General features: G+C 31.1%; 1 protein-coding gene across 2 annotated transcripts; it reads left to right on the plus strand.

Annotated features, from left to right (window-relative positions):
* The first annotated feature begins 518 nt into the window (after positions 1 to 518).
* LOC107026439 (protein trichome birefringence-like 14) lies at positions 519 to 7,516 on the plus strand. Of its 2 annotated transcripts, none has more exons than XM_015227402.2 (5): positions 519 to 681; positions 1,877 to 2,213; positions 3,379 to 3,582; positions 5,693 to 5,888; positions 6,187 to 7,516. In XM_015227402.2, exons 2-5 carry the CDS (start codon positions 2,057 to 2,059, stop codon positions 7,013 to 7,015), a joined length of 1,386 nt encoding a protein of 461 aa, XP_015082888.1. In that variant the 5' UTR covers positions 519 to 681; positions 1,877 to 2,056; the 3' UTR covers positions 7,016 to 7,516. The 2 variants fall into 2 exon arrangements, with proteins under 2 accessions (XP_015082888.1, XP_027774366.1); XM_027918565.1 differs by having other exon boundaries at positions 1,957 to 2,213.
* The last annotated feature ends 7,746 nt before the right edge of the window (positions 7,517 to 15,262 follow it).

A 15,262-nucleotide genomic window follows, 5' to 3' on the forward strand; every position in this document is an offset into this window, starting at 1 on the left:
CCCCCCCCCCCCAAATCTAAAAGTTCTAGTTTTGCTCTTAGATATATATGTAATATCTGTTTAGCTCGTTTGGTCTTGAATTTATTATTCGAATTTTCTAAGCAGATCTTTGTTTTTCTAGTGACAATGATGAGATAAAACCTCCAGTAATAGAAAATTGTATTAATGTCAATGAAAAGTTGTTTGCAAATGTTTTTGGTACTAAATTCTCTGGTAAGATAAACTGAACTTGGCCTGATGATTTTGAAGTCTTTCTGAAAAGTGCTAAGATTACCGCAACTAAACCGAATTCTGACATATCTAATTTGAGCCTCTATTTCTATATGTCTCTAATAAATTATAGACTTAATTGAAATGTCCAAATAATAATTTCGAACAATTTGAAAAGACCATTTATATATATATATATATTTGATGTTTGATATTTTTTTAAAATTTTATGCTCAATCAAATACCACGGAACAAACTAAAATAAAGAGAGTAACCCTCACTTTCCATATATCTACCAAAACACCATATTTCTTCTACTTTATCAATTTGTCGGCCGAAGCTCCATTCTTCTGACCCGACCCGACCCGACAATTCTCCATACGTATATATGTACATTTCACACCGATCTATCAAATAGTAGATAATGTGAACGGAGAAGGTCAGGGGATCTATCAGCATTGTTCAAAAAAGGTGATTCTTTTAATACTTTTTATGATTTACATCTTCATGGCTGTTTATTTAATTGTTGATTGAATTGATTTTGTTATATAAGAAGATTAAAGTTTGTATTTTTTTAAGATTTGGTATCAAAATGCTGTGTTGATTTCTCTGTGATGTTGTCATTTTGGGACTTCTATTGAGCCAAGGGTGTATTACACCCACCCCACTTGTGGATTGTTGCTGCCATGTTGGGAGTAGCTTAAGGATAGGAATCAGTCAAATGGGTTTTGTGTTGTTTTCAGTTATATTTTAGTCTGCTCCTAATTTATATAATGCTCTTGCTGGTAATTAAGATATTTCTTCTCTCTCTTTTTTTTTTTTTGTAATTGAAATGATTTTGTTGTAGAATAAGTTGAAAAAGGATTAAAGTTTGTATTTTTACTGATAAAGAATTGTGAAATAAAGGACAAAACTTGATTTGGGTATGTTGTTTTCTTGTGTTTTAGTTATGGAATTGGTGCTTTCTTTTGGCTGTAATGTTGCCATTTGAGACTATCTTTCGGAAAGTTAGCTTTAGGATAGGAATCTGTCAAATGGGCTTTCATTATGTTTGTTCTTTTCTGTTAATGTTTTAGTGTACCCCTAGTTTATATAATGCTCTTCCTGTAACGTTGTTGATTCATCAGCAAATATGTTCATTTTTCATAATGTTTCTGTTTAAGAAATGTTGAGTCACGAGCAAATGGTTTCATAGCATGAAAAGATTAATACCAAAGTGTGTATTCAAGATTGAAGAAGTACCATACCTCATGTGGTTGTGGCCTTGTGACAGTTCACAAAAGTCATATATTTTCTTCCATAACAAAGAGAAAATTCTAGGAGACAACACAAGAAGATAATGAACACTTTGAAATGCTGGATGCGACATATGATATGAATAATTTGACATCATGAAATATTAAGCTGAATTCTCATGAATAACTTGAGAGGCGAGATGTTAATAATGTTTTACATTGAAACGACTAATTCTTAGATCCCTGCGACTGTGTACATGGCTCCCGCCTCTCGTATCCCTTTCATTATCGTCATTTTAGAGGTTCAAAGAGTTGATAGAAGTTCTGTTAAATTTGAATATTTTGAACATTTTTGTCTGATTTAATAAAGTACATTGTATTTGGGTGCTTGAGTAGTTATCTTGACATGGTTCTTTTTTCTTTTTTGTAAGCTTCTATCACTTAGTTTCAAGAGCCCAGACCTGTGAAAGTTGTGGCTAAAATCTTGGTGGTGATTGTCTGAATGTCCCAGATGTCCTTCACTTCACCCATGTACCGAAGCTCATTTGTGTTGTAGCGGAAGAACAACAGCAACTCACAAGTATATCTCTACTTGGAGTGTGCATTGAAAAATGAAAGGTGGAAATCTTGGTAGATTTTTGGGAGGACAGTTCTCCTTCTTCCTGTCTGCGCTAGTATTTACAACCATATTTCTTTGGTCATGGGAGAAGAATCCACTTCTTACTAACTTACTGTCAGCACAAGATCAATTCATAATGCAGCCCTCAGGTTTGTACTTGATTGAAAACTTGTGAGTATTAATAACATATCAAAGTTGTATATTTCATGATTAATCTTTTTGCATGCTTATCAGAAAAAGATATTACACTAAAGACAAAGAAGATAATATGAACTTAAAATTCAAGATATCTTGTATTTTCTTCTAGTCACCTTTTATCTTTTCTGGCACCTATAGTTCTGTATCAAAAATCAAGCATTTAACCATACTCTAAGTTATGTCTTATTCGTATGGAACGCTTTGATGGGAGGATATTTTTGCAGTCGTCTAGTGATAATTAGAATAGTAACTGGCCTTTTCCTTATCCGTTATGAATAATCAAAGAAAGTATTAGAAAATAACCTTGCTTGGTCTAATTGACAATTAACGATCCATTCCCACCTTGATCGTGTAATTCTGTATCCTGATAATCCCTCATCCCCTCCAATTTAATTTATTTTACTGAAATAAGACACCATGATAGGAGAGGGCGATGATTAGATCGAATACTCACGTTGAAGCTTAATTCCTTCATGTATGTCATTGATATACTGTTATTAATGAATTATGCGGGACCAGTGCATGGTCGAGCTTAGTAGTTAGTACCATAACTAATTATGGTACTTGGCCCCTCATTTCCTCGGAACAATCTTTTGCTCAGCTTTTCCAATGAAGATATAATGGATTGACCATAGCTACATGCCTATCTGATCATTTTGATAGATATTTTTAATTAGCATATTTGTCTTTTCTTCTAGGACAGTATACTTGCCAGAATTGAGTTGATTTCCCCCGTAACTCCAATTTGGATGTCTTCATCCCAAAAAATGAAGTGCCTATTATTGGTTCTAATTAAGTAACCGCGATAAAGAAAATTAGTTATATGAGAGAAGAAACTAAAAGAAAATTAATGCAACAGATACAACTTTGCCAAGGAACAATTCTTTTTAAAACTTGTGACAGCTTATGTCTTTGGACTTAGCTTTGCTGTTTCTGAAGCTATAATCTGTGCGACTTTATTTAACACTCTTTTCCTCTTATTAGTGTTTATAGCACTATTATGTGATGCTATGTAGATGTGGCTTATACCCGTATCAGTAAAGCAGTGTTCAGTAAATTATTTTTGAAGTAATCTTCGTTTTTTCTGTTCTTATTGTTTTGTATCTCTTATTATAGAGATTTCAGTGGATGAATCTGCAGTATCATTGAGATCAAACAAACAAACAGTGGATGAGCATTCAAATTCACAAATAGCAGAAGGAAGAATAGAGGAAAATAGATTGGAAGTATCTGATAGTTTTGTTAAGAATGTCACAGTTTCTCCTTCCAGTAGAAGGAAAGATGATAAAAAAATTATGACTTCCCAATTAGAGAGAAGAGGTAATGTTTCTGTTTGTTTTTCATATTATTCAAAATTGATATGGTAGACTTTTCGCTTTTCCTTTCAAGAGTTGTCCCTTTCCTATTTGTTTGCCTTGATGAATTGTTATAAAGCACATTGCCAGCTTAGAAATTTTTTTAAAGAGCCGACTACGTTTGGACTAATCTGTTTAAATGTTCTGAAAGAATTCAATATCTTTTTTTGCTGGATCAGTATTACCATATTATGAGATCAATGAAGGATCAATTACAAGAAGAAAACCTTTTTAGGAAAAGAAAAGGGGAGATGCAAGGCACATATAAGAAGTGCAGAAATGTTCTGACCAACAATAGTTATAATTTGAAACAAATTAATTCTATTTTAAACCAATTGTACCAAATATTGCCCAAAATACTTTTCGCTTTTAAGCATTACTAAAACCACAAGTCCACAGCAATGGAAAAAAAGAACTGATCCCAAAATGATCACTTGTACCATGAGAACAGTTCATGTTTCTGTCGAAGTAAATACACAGTAGCAGAATTGTGGACACCTCAAGGGTGGAATTTTGTGTTTAGGAGACACCTCAAGGGTGGAATTTTGTGTTTAGGAGACACCTCAATGATTGGGAAATACCAAGAGCACCATTGACCAATTCAGTGGTTTGGAGGCTGGACAAGACTTCCTACAGTGGCAGGGAAATAGTAACGGGACTTTTAAAGTAAATGCAGTCTACAGGAAGATGAATCAACCAAACCAGCAGAACTTCGATGGCCTTTGAAACACATTTGGAAAGCCAAAATCCCACACAAAGTAGCTTGCTTTGTCTGGTTATTGGCTAAGGAAGTAGTGCTGACACAAGATAACTTGATGAAAAAGGGGATCCCTTTATGTTCTAGATGTTTTTTTTTTTTTTGGGGAAACTGCAGAAACAGTGGTTCATCTATTTATACATTGCAAGGTGACAAGTCAACCGTGGATATTATTCTTATGTCTCAAAAACATATCTATGTCCATTCCAGGGAAAATCACAGGAGCATTACACAGTTGGGAAGAAGCAGGAGTTCACGCTAAAAACAGAAACAACTGGCGAATTGTACCTGCATCTATATGGTGGACAATTTGAAAGGAGAGAACCTTAAGAGTGAGAGAATATGTGAGAGAAAATGTGAATGAGATTGCACCCAATGGTGTGGCCTAGTGGTCAAGTGGAGGAGAACCATGAGTGCTCGGGTTTAAATCCCGGTAGGAGTAAAAAAGAAATCAGATGATTTCTTCCCATATGCCTAAGCCTAGCCTTGGTGGTAGAGTTGCCGGTATCTGTGCTGGAGATGGAGGTAGCAAGTACCCGCTGATCCATTGTGTTGATTATACGTAATGTACCAATTAGGAGAAATTGCTGATTTTGTACCATTGCATCATAAAAGCTTATGTGCTTCAGCTGGTTAGTCCTAAATGGAGCCTGTCTAACCCTGGGTAATCTTACCAGAAGGAATTTCCAACTAGCCAACAGATGCTACATGTGCTTTTCCAACAAATAGACTATCCATCATTTATTCATCCATTGCCCAACTGCAACATACATTTGGAACATGTTTCTAACTTGGACTGAGATGGACTATGCCACATACTGTCAGAGATGTTTATGAATCCTGGGCTCTAGGGAAGTTGATAAAGCCATCAAGAACATCTGAATTGGGGTGTCTGCTTGCATTTTTTGGTGTATTTAGACTGAAAGGAATCATTGATATTTTTGATGAAATATCAAACTCCGAGAGGCTACCTAAAAGCTGACATCTTCTCTCTTTTGTAATTTCTGCATCTTTTTGATGCCTTTAATAGTATTTCACTTATCTCATTAAGAAAAACTGCTGAATTTCACCTTTGAATCTTTAACGTTCTTTCAGTTTGTTTTCGACCTATTATTCTTCTGACTTTTACAATCTATGAAATTTTTCAAGTTTAGTTCTGATATTGGCTTGAATATTTTTTAAGGGGTAAGGAAAAATTCTTGCAAAATCTTTAACTGTTGTACATCTGAGTTTCTAATCTAATGGTTACATTTGACGTTTCATCTGAAAGACTAAATGATTGATACTGTATCCTCATTTTCCTGTTCTTTTTCTGCAGCTTGCAATTTTGCTAGAGGCAGGTGGATTGCAGAGAGAAGGCGACCATTATACTCTGGATTTAAATGTAAGCAGTGGTTATCAGACATGTGGGCTTGCAGACTGACCCTACGTACAGACTTTTCCTATGAGGGATATCGTTGGCAACCTGAAAATTGTGAGATGCCAGACTTTAACGGCTCAGAATTCTTGAGAAGGTATACATCAATTTTTTCTTCATCATTGAAATTTTTGACTCAGGTGCAATAGAGAGAGGTGGGGAAGTATATGTCTCCGAAGTTTGAATTAGTTGCTAAGTTTGGATATCACCGTACACTGATATTTAGAAGAGGCAGTTCTGCAGCCAACATTGTGGTCCCGCATGTGCTATGAGGTAGATAGGAAAAAACATAGTAAAAGGTGTTACAAAGAGATGAGATATTAAAAAGGCAAACCTGAACCAATTATTTTGAGAAGATATTAAAAAGGCAAACCCTTAATGTAACTTCATTTCAGAATGCAGGACAAAACAATTGCTTTTATTGGAGATTCACTTGGTAGACAGCAATTCCAGTCTCTCATGTGCATGGCTACCGGTGGTGAGGACATGCCTGAAGTTGAAAATGTAGGATGGAAGTATGGCTTGGTCAAACCACGTGGAGCTATACGCCCTGATGGATGGGCTTATAGGTTTCCAAACACAAACACCACAATTTTGTATTACTGGTCAGCAAGTCTTTGTGGTATAGAACCCTTCAATGTTACAGATCCTGCCACAAAGTCTGCCATGAACTTGGATGAACCTCCTGCTTTTCTGAGGAAATATCTTGATCAATTTGATGTTGTGGTGCTGAATACAGGTCATCACTGGAACAGAGGGAAGATTAACGCAAATCGATGGGTGATGCATGTAAATGGAAAGCCTGTTGTAGACAGGAAGCTTGCACAAATAGGAAATGCTAAAAACTTCACAGTTTATAGTATTGCTAGATGGCTTGATTCCCAAATTGCATCACGTCCACAGCTTAAGGGTTTCTTCCGGACCATATCACCCAGACATTTCTCCAATGGGGACTGGAATACTGGAGGTCGCTGTGACAATACTATTCCACTTACTAAAGGAAATGAAGTCCAGCAAGAGGAATCAAGTGATCCAGTTATTAGGGATGCTGTGAAGGGCACAAAGGTTAAGTTATTGGACATAACAGCTCTTTCTGAACTAAGGGATGAGGGTCATATATCCCATTACAGTTTAAAAGCATCAGAAGGTATAAACGACTGCTTGCATTGGTGCCTACCCGGCATCCCTGACACATGGAACGAACTCCTGTATGCACAACTTTAGTGTGTATAAAATCTGCTGAAAAAGCATGAATCTTATCCTGACCAATGTTGATGACCTGTCAGTCGTGTTTGGTCGAATTCAGCTTGCTCATGTGTGCATTCTATAGTATTCTTTTTGTAAGTAGAGTTATTCATACACTAGGAAAGAGAAACAGCTATTCCCAAGTGAATCAGAGACAAAAAATAAGATGCAAATGCTATTGGATTATATGGGCTACAATGCTTCATCTGCAGAGAATACTGAACCTGCTGCAGTACTTGAACAATGCCCATGACATTTTTGTGATTTTTTGTGAAAACTTTCTTCCTCTGTAGGCTTATTCATCAGAATATTAGGGATTCGTAGTTTGAAGCTCTTTGTCCATAAGTTTTGGGATTTATACCAATTGCGTATATTCATTAATAGGTGTTCTTTAGAGATTTAGTCTTGATAGATTCAGTGTTGTAACAACATTATGATTTATTATTCATCAATACATGTTTATAGTACGTTGCTAAAGTATTTTTGGGCTTCCATTCAAGGCTCGTATTCTCCTTCTGACCTTTCAACACCGAGCATGTGTCAGACTCTATGCCTCGTGTTATCTTGTATTGCTAATAGACAGTCATTACCCACTGGTATGTGCCAGTTCTGTAATTGAATCTTATCTAATAAAGTCAGTTTTACAATCATCAAATATTGCTCAAGATTAATTATTCAAGAAGAGAATTTTTTAACAAACCATGTTCTTCATGGAATATGATGGTCCATGTTATGTTGATATTATATGTTCTTTCTCTATAACTACATTTCGATATAACGATCAAAAAGTATCGAGACAAAATATACTATTGTAGAGAGGTTTGACCGTAATAGATGAAATGAAGTAAAGAAATTAGTCTTACTGGATTTCTCCTGTAGGCATCATTGCATTTACAAGACCACAGTGACAATGATAGAACTTGTGGTGGAGTATTACATGCAGAAACCTCACATAATTTCACCTTTAAAATTCTGGTGGCTTATGTGTTGTATTTTTATATTTGTTCTGCTAAACTAAAAGTGAATCCTCTTTGTTTCCTGTCTGTGTAGTTTCATTCAAGTTATTCAACCAACCTGCAAATATCAGGTAGTACAAGTTAAATTCAATACAACATACCTCGTGTGACCTATAGGTTACGAGTTGAGCCATGAAATGTGCTTGTGTCAGGGTAGGCTACCTACCTACATCACACCCTCTTTGGGATGCGGCCCTTCCTCAGACTACGTGAACCCATGATGCTTTCTACACCTCCTTTTTTTACTGATTTTCTATTCCCTAGGGGAAAAGTTGAACATTTATAACTACACACATAATCTTCCACCAGTCCTTATTCACAGATTTCTCTGATTCATCAACCGATGTTTTATATATCAGTTTCACACCCGATTGATCAAGAAACTGATCTAGAGGACTCAATTGGACGTCTACGGAGAATAAAAAGTGAACCACTACGGTTACACACTGTAAACCAGCGTAGACATCCAATAGAGTCCTCAAAATCAGTTTCCTACCTTGATGGAAAGGAAATTGCAAAAACTAAAACGAAGAAACACCACATGAATTTGCTATATTTGTTAAAAATAGAATTTCATACTCAAATGTACATTTACGTTTAAAAAGAGATAATTTTTAATTAAACTCCAAAAAAAAATGTTATCATTTTCAAAAAGATCAAGAAAATAAAAATAATAGTTGCCAAAATATAAGCATAAGATAGAAACAATCAACATAAAAGATTTGACTTTTTTTTTTGTCATTGGAAGACATAAAAGGATCTGTAGAGAAACTATAAGAAAATAAAAGGTAGAAAATGAAGAGAAAAGATAATTTTTCTTACTAAAAAGAGTTGAGAACTAGGAAATAACCAACAACAATAGGGAAAAAATTATAATAAAAAGACAGTTTTACTGGTATAGAAATCAAAAGAAAAGAAAAGGATAATTTTTCTTGCTAGAAAAAGTGAAGAATTGGAAAATAACCAAATAGAACATGAAAAAAAGATTATAAGAGAAAATTTGTTTCACTGGTATAGAATGAACAAATGAAAAACTTCACGGACATTATCAATATTTGAGTGAGGAGTCGTAATTGATTGGAAAGTGGCTTTCTTCACTTTAGGAGCCACCGCAATGACTATTTATAACCAAAAAAATATTTGAGTTTTGGAAAGTTAGTTGCTAATTAGGTGAGAATCTAATTACTTAATTATAGTTTAGTGATTAAATATTATTTTGGTAAATATGAGTAAATATTTTACATATTACACACCAAAATCAAATAAAAATAATGATAAGACAATAATTATTCTACTAGAAAAATCTTTGGAACCCAATAAGTATCATTAGTAAGTAAGTAGTAAATGTAAAACTACAATTGCTCTACAACAAAAAATAATATTAAAATATTTACAATGCATACAAAGAACTTTGAAGAAAATTTTAAATATGAATTTAGGAGACATACGGAAATCGAAACTTATAAAATGTATTGTATCCTTTTTTTTTTTTTTTTTTACAGTTTTATGTAAAAAAAAAAAATGTAATTAAATGAGGGTATTACTTATTACCCAACAAACATAGGTATGAAGGCTCACATGTTAGTTTAGGAATAAGACTACAAATCTTTAAGTTCGAAAACTACGAGTCACCATAGGCTTTAAGGATCACTTGTCAAATCATGACTAACAACTTAGTCTTTTATAAGCTTCGGCTTAGTGGTACCACAATAGTTTAGATCAAACCTTTATACCATGGTAAGGTATATTGAGTGTTTTTATGAGGATTATATATTAAACTTTATGTTTAGTTCATATGGTTATATGTTTGTTATTAGTACCTCCCACAATCTACTCTCAAATTATTGCATTGACCTTATATTTGTTTATTCCAGGATAGTCGTCTAATACTAAGTAATAAGTGAAGTAGTCATCGTCTGACCAATCGGCTCGGATATCAGACCGCTACTCATTCCTCCGGTTCAACAATTTCAACACTGTACCCCTTCTCCAGGGTGATAGATGGGTCTAGAGAACCAAACTGTCTCACAATTTCAATCTGCTTACATAAATTTCTCTTGAGCAGTTCACGTATCACTTGAGTATATTCAAAGTACTGACCACAACTCTTTCTGCTATATTATTTTATAATATAGGTTCGTATACTTAACATCCATCCTGCGGTCAATACGAATAGCTCTTTTCGCAAGTCGTCAACTTTCGAGTACAACCCTTATATTTATTTAAATTATTTAGTCTTTCAATTTTCAGACAGTTAGAGTTAGATGGGGATTTTCCGAGTAACTCATCTGAGTAAAGGCTTTCAGATAGATAGTTAGCTAGTAGTATTTGTCGCCATTCAAGAAAAATAATGTACAATATTACTTTGAAGTAAATGTAGCAAAATAAGTACTAATCCATATTATTGTAATTCTCTTCTTTTTTTTTTAATATCTATCATAATCTATTGTCTACTTTGTTTAATTATGATACTATTTTGTTATTCTTATTCCTTTCTTGTAGGCTTTGCAGTTTGCCTTGCCTCCCTTATTAGTTGTTAGGTTTTCGATCTCCAGCTCATCAGCATTAGTGGTGAGTCTTCATTTTTCGAGGACAATGGTCATGTTATATATTTTTTTCATTTTTTTGGTCTTTTAGTTTCAGTTTTGCCAGATTTAATTGGGACATGTCCCATCACTTCTAGTCTGTTAGTGGCCATTTTCAGACATAGTTAGATTCAATTTAATATTTGAGTTTGATACTCCCTCCGTCCGATATTGTTTGTCATGATTTTTATTTTTAGAATTAAAATATAAAAGACTAACATTTCAAGATGTATTTTTTCATCATATTGATATGCAAAAGATTGCAATTTATAGTACTTTTCATATAGTTTTTGAATATCTATTTTTTTTTTGTTTAAAATATCGAATTAATATGATCTAATTTAACTTTAAAAAATTAGTCAAATTAACTTTCGAAAAACGCAACATGACAAACAATTTCAGATTGAGGGAGTATCTTTTTTATATTAAAACTCTCAAATTTCATATATTTAGTTTTGTATATGGGTTATTCCTCTTCATTTCAGATTTACTTCATGTTTTAAGGTTTAACACCAGTTTATTATTTTTAGTATGTTCCTGATTATGCCAGCAGGATTAGTTTCGAATCACTTATGATCCTAGGTCCCGTGTTACATCCTAAGGGTAACTTCGGAGCGTGACAGTGATTATGTTGTTGACTAGTGAAATAAAAATAGGATGGATCTTAGGAGAATGATGTGTTCTTGGTCATTTTTTTATATGTTGATATTACATACAAAGAACTAAGCTATTATCTGCCTGAAATTTCAATTTTTCATATACTTTGTGTGAAAACTGAAAAATATCACATATAGTAAATCACTTACTTGCATCACATATAGTAATCATGCATGAAGTTAAACAAGGTCATAAGAACAAACGAAATTAAATATAACTTGATTGTTTAGGAATAAATTCTACATTTACTTTACAAAACCTATAAAATTTAATTTAAACCCTAAAACTAATGTAGAGGTTCCAAAAAGATGAAACTAACTAAAAAATAATAATTAGAAAAATATTAACATAAGACAAAAACAATCAACATAAAAAATTTTATATTTTTCCTTATAGAAAAACACAAAAACATAAAATGAGGATATAATTTATCTTACTGAAAATACTAAAGAATCGAAACATAACCATAAAGGATAAGAAAATATTATAAGAGAAAATTTGTTTCAGTGATATAGAATGAGATAATCAAATGACAATTTATAACAAAAAAAATATTTGAGTTTTGGAAAGCTATTTTATTAATTAGGTGAGAATGTGATTACTTAATTTTAGTTTAGTAATTACAATGTATCTATTTAATAGTTTGACATAAATGAGTAAATATTTTTCATATTACATTCCAAATTAAAAACAAATAAAAATAATGATAAGACAATAATTATTCTACTAAAAAAATCTTAGAATAGGAAAATCTTAATTCTTTATTATTACTTTTATGAAGTCAAGTCCCTTGATGAATTCATTCCTTTATCTAAAAATGTTTCTTTAGGAAAGAAAAAATAGTTATCTAAATGTAAAACAAGAATTAGATTGTTATTCATTTGTGGAAAATTTTCAACTATCACATTTGTGGTAGAAGAGAAGAAAACACCACATAAGGAGTATCTTTTAAAGTTTAAAAGTAATCAATTTTTCAAAAAAAAATTAAAAAAAATAAAACAATATTAAAGTGAAATCGCCACCTAATTATAGGAAAAATTAAAAAATTGATTCATTAATTAATAAAAAATTATCTTTTAAACCAATGAATTCTTGCTCAAACATTGGAATGAGTCTCTAAAAGCTGTGGGCCAATACTGTCCAAATATGAAGATTGTTGTATTAAAAAAAGGGAAACTTACGTAAATGTGCTATAATAATAAAATATTTACCATTTATAGCAACAATATTTTTTTTTCACTTGATCGCTTTTAATTCATTTATAATACAATTTTAATACATATTACAAAGAACAATTTATTATTCACATTTAATACAAGTTTTAATGATGGATAATACATTTATCACACATTTTAATACACTTATAATACAATGTGACCATTTTTTACCAAACAAACACAATATATTTCAAAAACAATTATAATTCAAATATATTGCATAAATAATTCACTTTTAATACATATTACAGATTTATCATAGTATTGCTATAAATGGTAATAAACAAAAAGTATCGCTAAAATCTGTAATTATTTTTTAAAATGTATTAATTTATGTAATTTTTCCTTAAAAAATTGTCCACTCATTATGGAACGTGAAATTGCCCGCAATTCATTGATCCCAATGAGTGTACAATTTTAATACAACAAGTTTCGTATTCGGACAATATTAACCCAAAACTTCAAGAAACTCAATCACAATGTTTAAACAAGTATATAGTAGTTTCGTAAATATTTTTTCATTAATTAATTAATGAATTAGTTTCTTCGTTTTTTCTAAAATTAGGTGGTGATTCTATTTTAAAAAATAATTTTTTAAATTCTTTTAAAATTTATTATTTTTTAGTTATGATGACGTTTAGCCTTATATAAATAAAGTAAATAAATTAATAACTTTGGATTAGGTTTCATAAAACCAAGAAGATGAATTTTTATAGATAAAGATGGGGGAATATCAAAAGATATATTAAGGTAGTAAATTAATATTTAAAGGTTATGAGTAGAAAAAGTATAAAGCCTATGATTTACTTTACAACAGTGACAAATGCTAATTTAAACTCAAAAATAGAAGTATCATTTTCAACAAGATCAAGAAAATAAAATAAAAATTGCAAAAATATAACCATAATTTTTTAAAAACTATTTTTTTATCATAGAAGGATCTATAGAGAAACCATAAGAAAACAAAAAATAGAAAAATAAGAGATAATATAATATCTCTTAATAAAAAGAGTGAAGAACTAGAAAATAACCAACAAGAACATGAAAAAGATTATAAGAGAAAGTTTGTTTCACTATTATAGAATGAGCAAATGGAATGACTATTTATAATCAAAAAAATGTTTGAATTTTGGGAAGTTATTTATTAATTATGTGAGAATCTAGTTACTTTAGTATGTTTTAGTAACTAAACATTTTTGTGGCATAAATGAGTCAATATTTTACATATTACATACCAAAATCAAATGAAAATAATGGTAAGACAATAATTATTCTACTAAAAAATCTTGGGACACAAATATTTTATGCTCATATACATTGTTTATTTGAAAGAAGTCTTATTTTTGTTAGTGATAAATTGCATGGATTAATTTGAATATTTTTATAAAATGCATAGAAATCCAACACACAACATACATGCCAATTCTCTTTACTTTGCACTTATTTTCTATTGTGGTTTGTGTTTGAACTTTAAAAAATAATGATTGTCATAACTAATAATTTTTCCTTTTCTTACAAGTATTTTATGCAATTTAATTGAAGGATATGTAGATACATGATATATCTATTAAAAAGAAAAACATTTTTGATAAAATTGCACATTAAAGCAGTATTCTCAATAAATAAAATATGTGCTTTTATTTGCTTTTAAATCGTACAACGTGATTCACAAAGAGAGAAGAACTACAGATATTAACATTTTACGAGCTTTACCATCTAAGTTGTAATAATTTTTAGAATTTAATCAATATAACTAATTTAATTTCTAATTTTTAGTTAGAATTAAATTTTTAATTATTTGTAAATATGTTTTAAAAAAATACTTAAATTGCAGAAGCGACAAACAAAGAGAACATATAGGCCTATGATGAAGAGGTGGGATCAATCAATATTTACATACATGGATTGTGGAAAAAATGTTAATAATTATTTAAACAACTTAAAAATAATTAGAAAAATATTTTCATAATAATTGATAAGTTTTGTGAAATGTATAAATACATAAATTATTAATTGAATAAGTCAAATTATATATAATGTAAAAGTTTTTATGTTTTTACTATATATTTTAATAAAAAATATGAATTGTCTATGAATTTAAAAATCTCTAATTTAAAGTTTTTTTCTGCAGAAGAATTTTTATTATTATTATTAATTATGCTTTTTTTTTCTTTTAAACCGTACAACTTGATTCACAAAAAAGGAGAGAAGGATTACAGAGATTACCATTTTATGAGCTTTACCATCAAAGTTGTAATGATTTTTTTAAAAATTTCTCAACTAATATAACTTTTAATTTTTGAATTAGAATTAAATGTTAAATTATTTGTAAATATGTTAAAAAAAACTTAAATTATAGAAGCGGCAAACAAAGAGAACCTATAGGTTTATGATGAAGTGGTGGGATCAATCAATATTTACATACATGGATTGTGAATTTTTTTTAATAGTTATCTAATCAACTTAAAAATAATTAGAAAAATATTTTTATAATTAATGATAAATTGTCACGACCCAAAACCGAGCCGTGACTGGCACCCACACTTACCCTCCTATGTGAGCGAACCAACCAATCTAAACCCTAACATTTCAATTTAATATCAACAGAAAGTAATGCGGAAGACTTAAACTCATTAATAAAAACCAATTCAATAACTTCTAAAATTCAACATCTATTATTCCCCAAAATCTGGAAGTCATCACCACAAGAACATCTATGATCAAATTACTAAACTAAGAGTATTCTAAGAA

Source organism: Solanum pennellii, chromosome 7 (assembly GCF_001406875.1).
Source record: "Solanum pennellii chromosome 7, SPENNV200".
In the NCBI taxonomy this organism is placed as follows: domain Eukaryota; kingdom Viridiplantae; phylum Streptophyta; class Magnoliopsida; order Solanales; family Solanaceae; genus Solanum; species Solanum pennellii.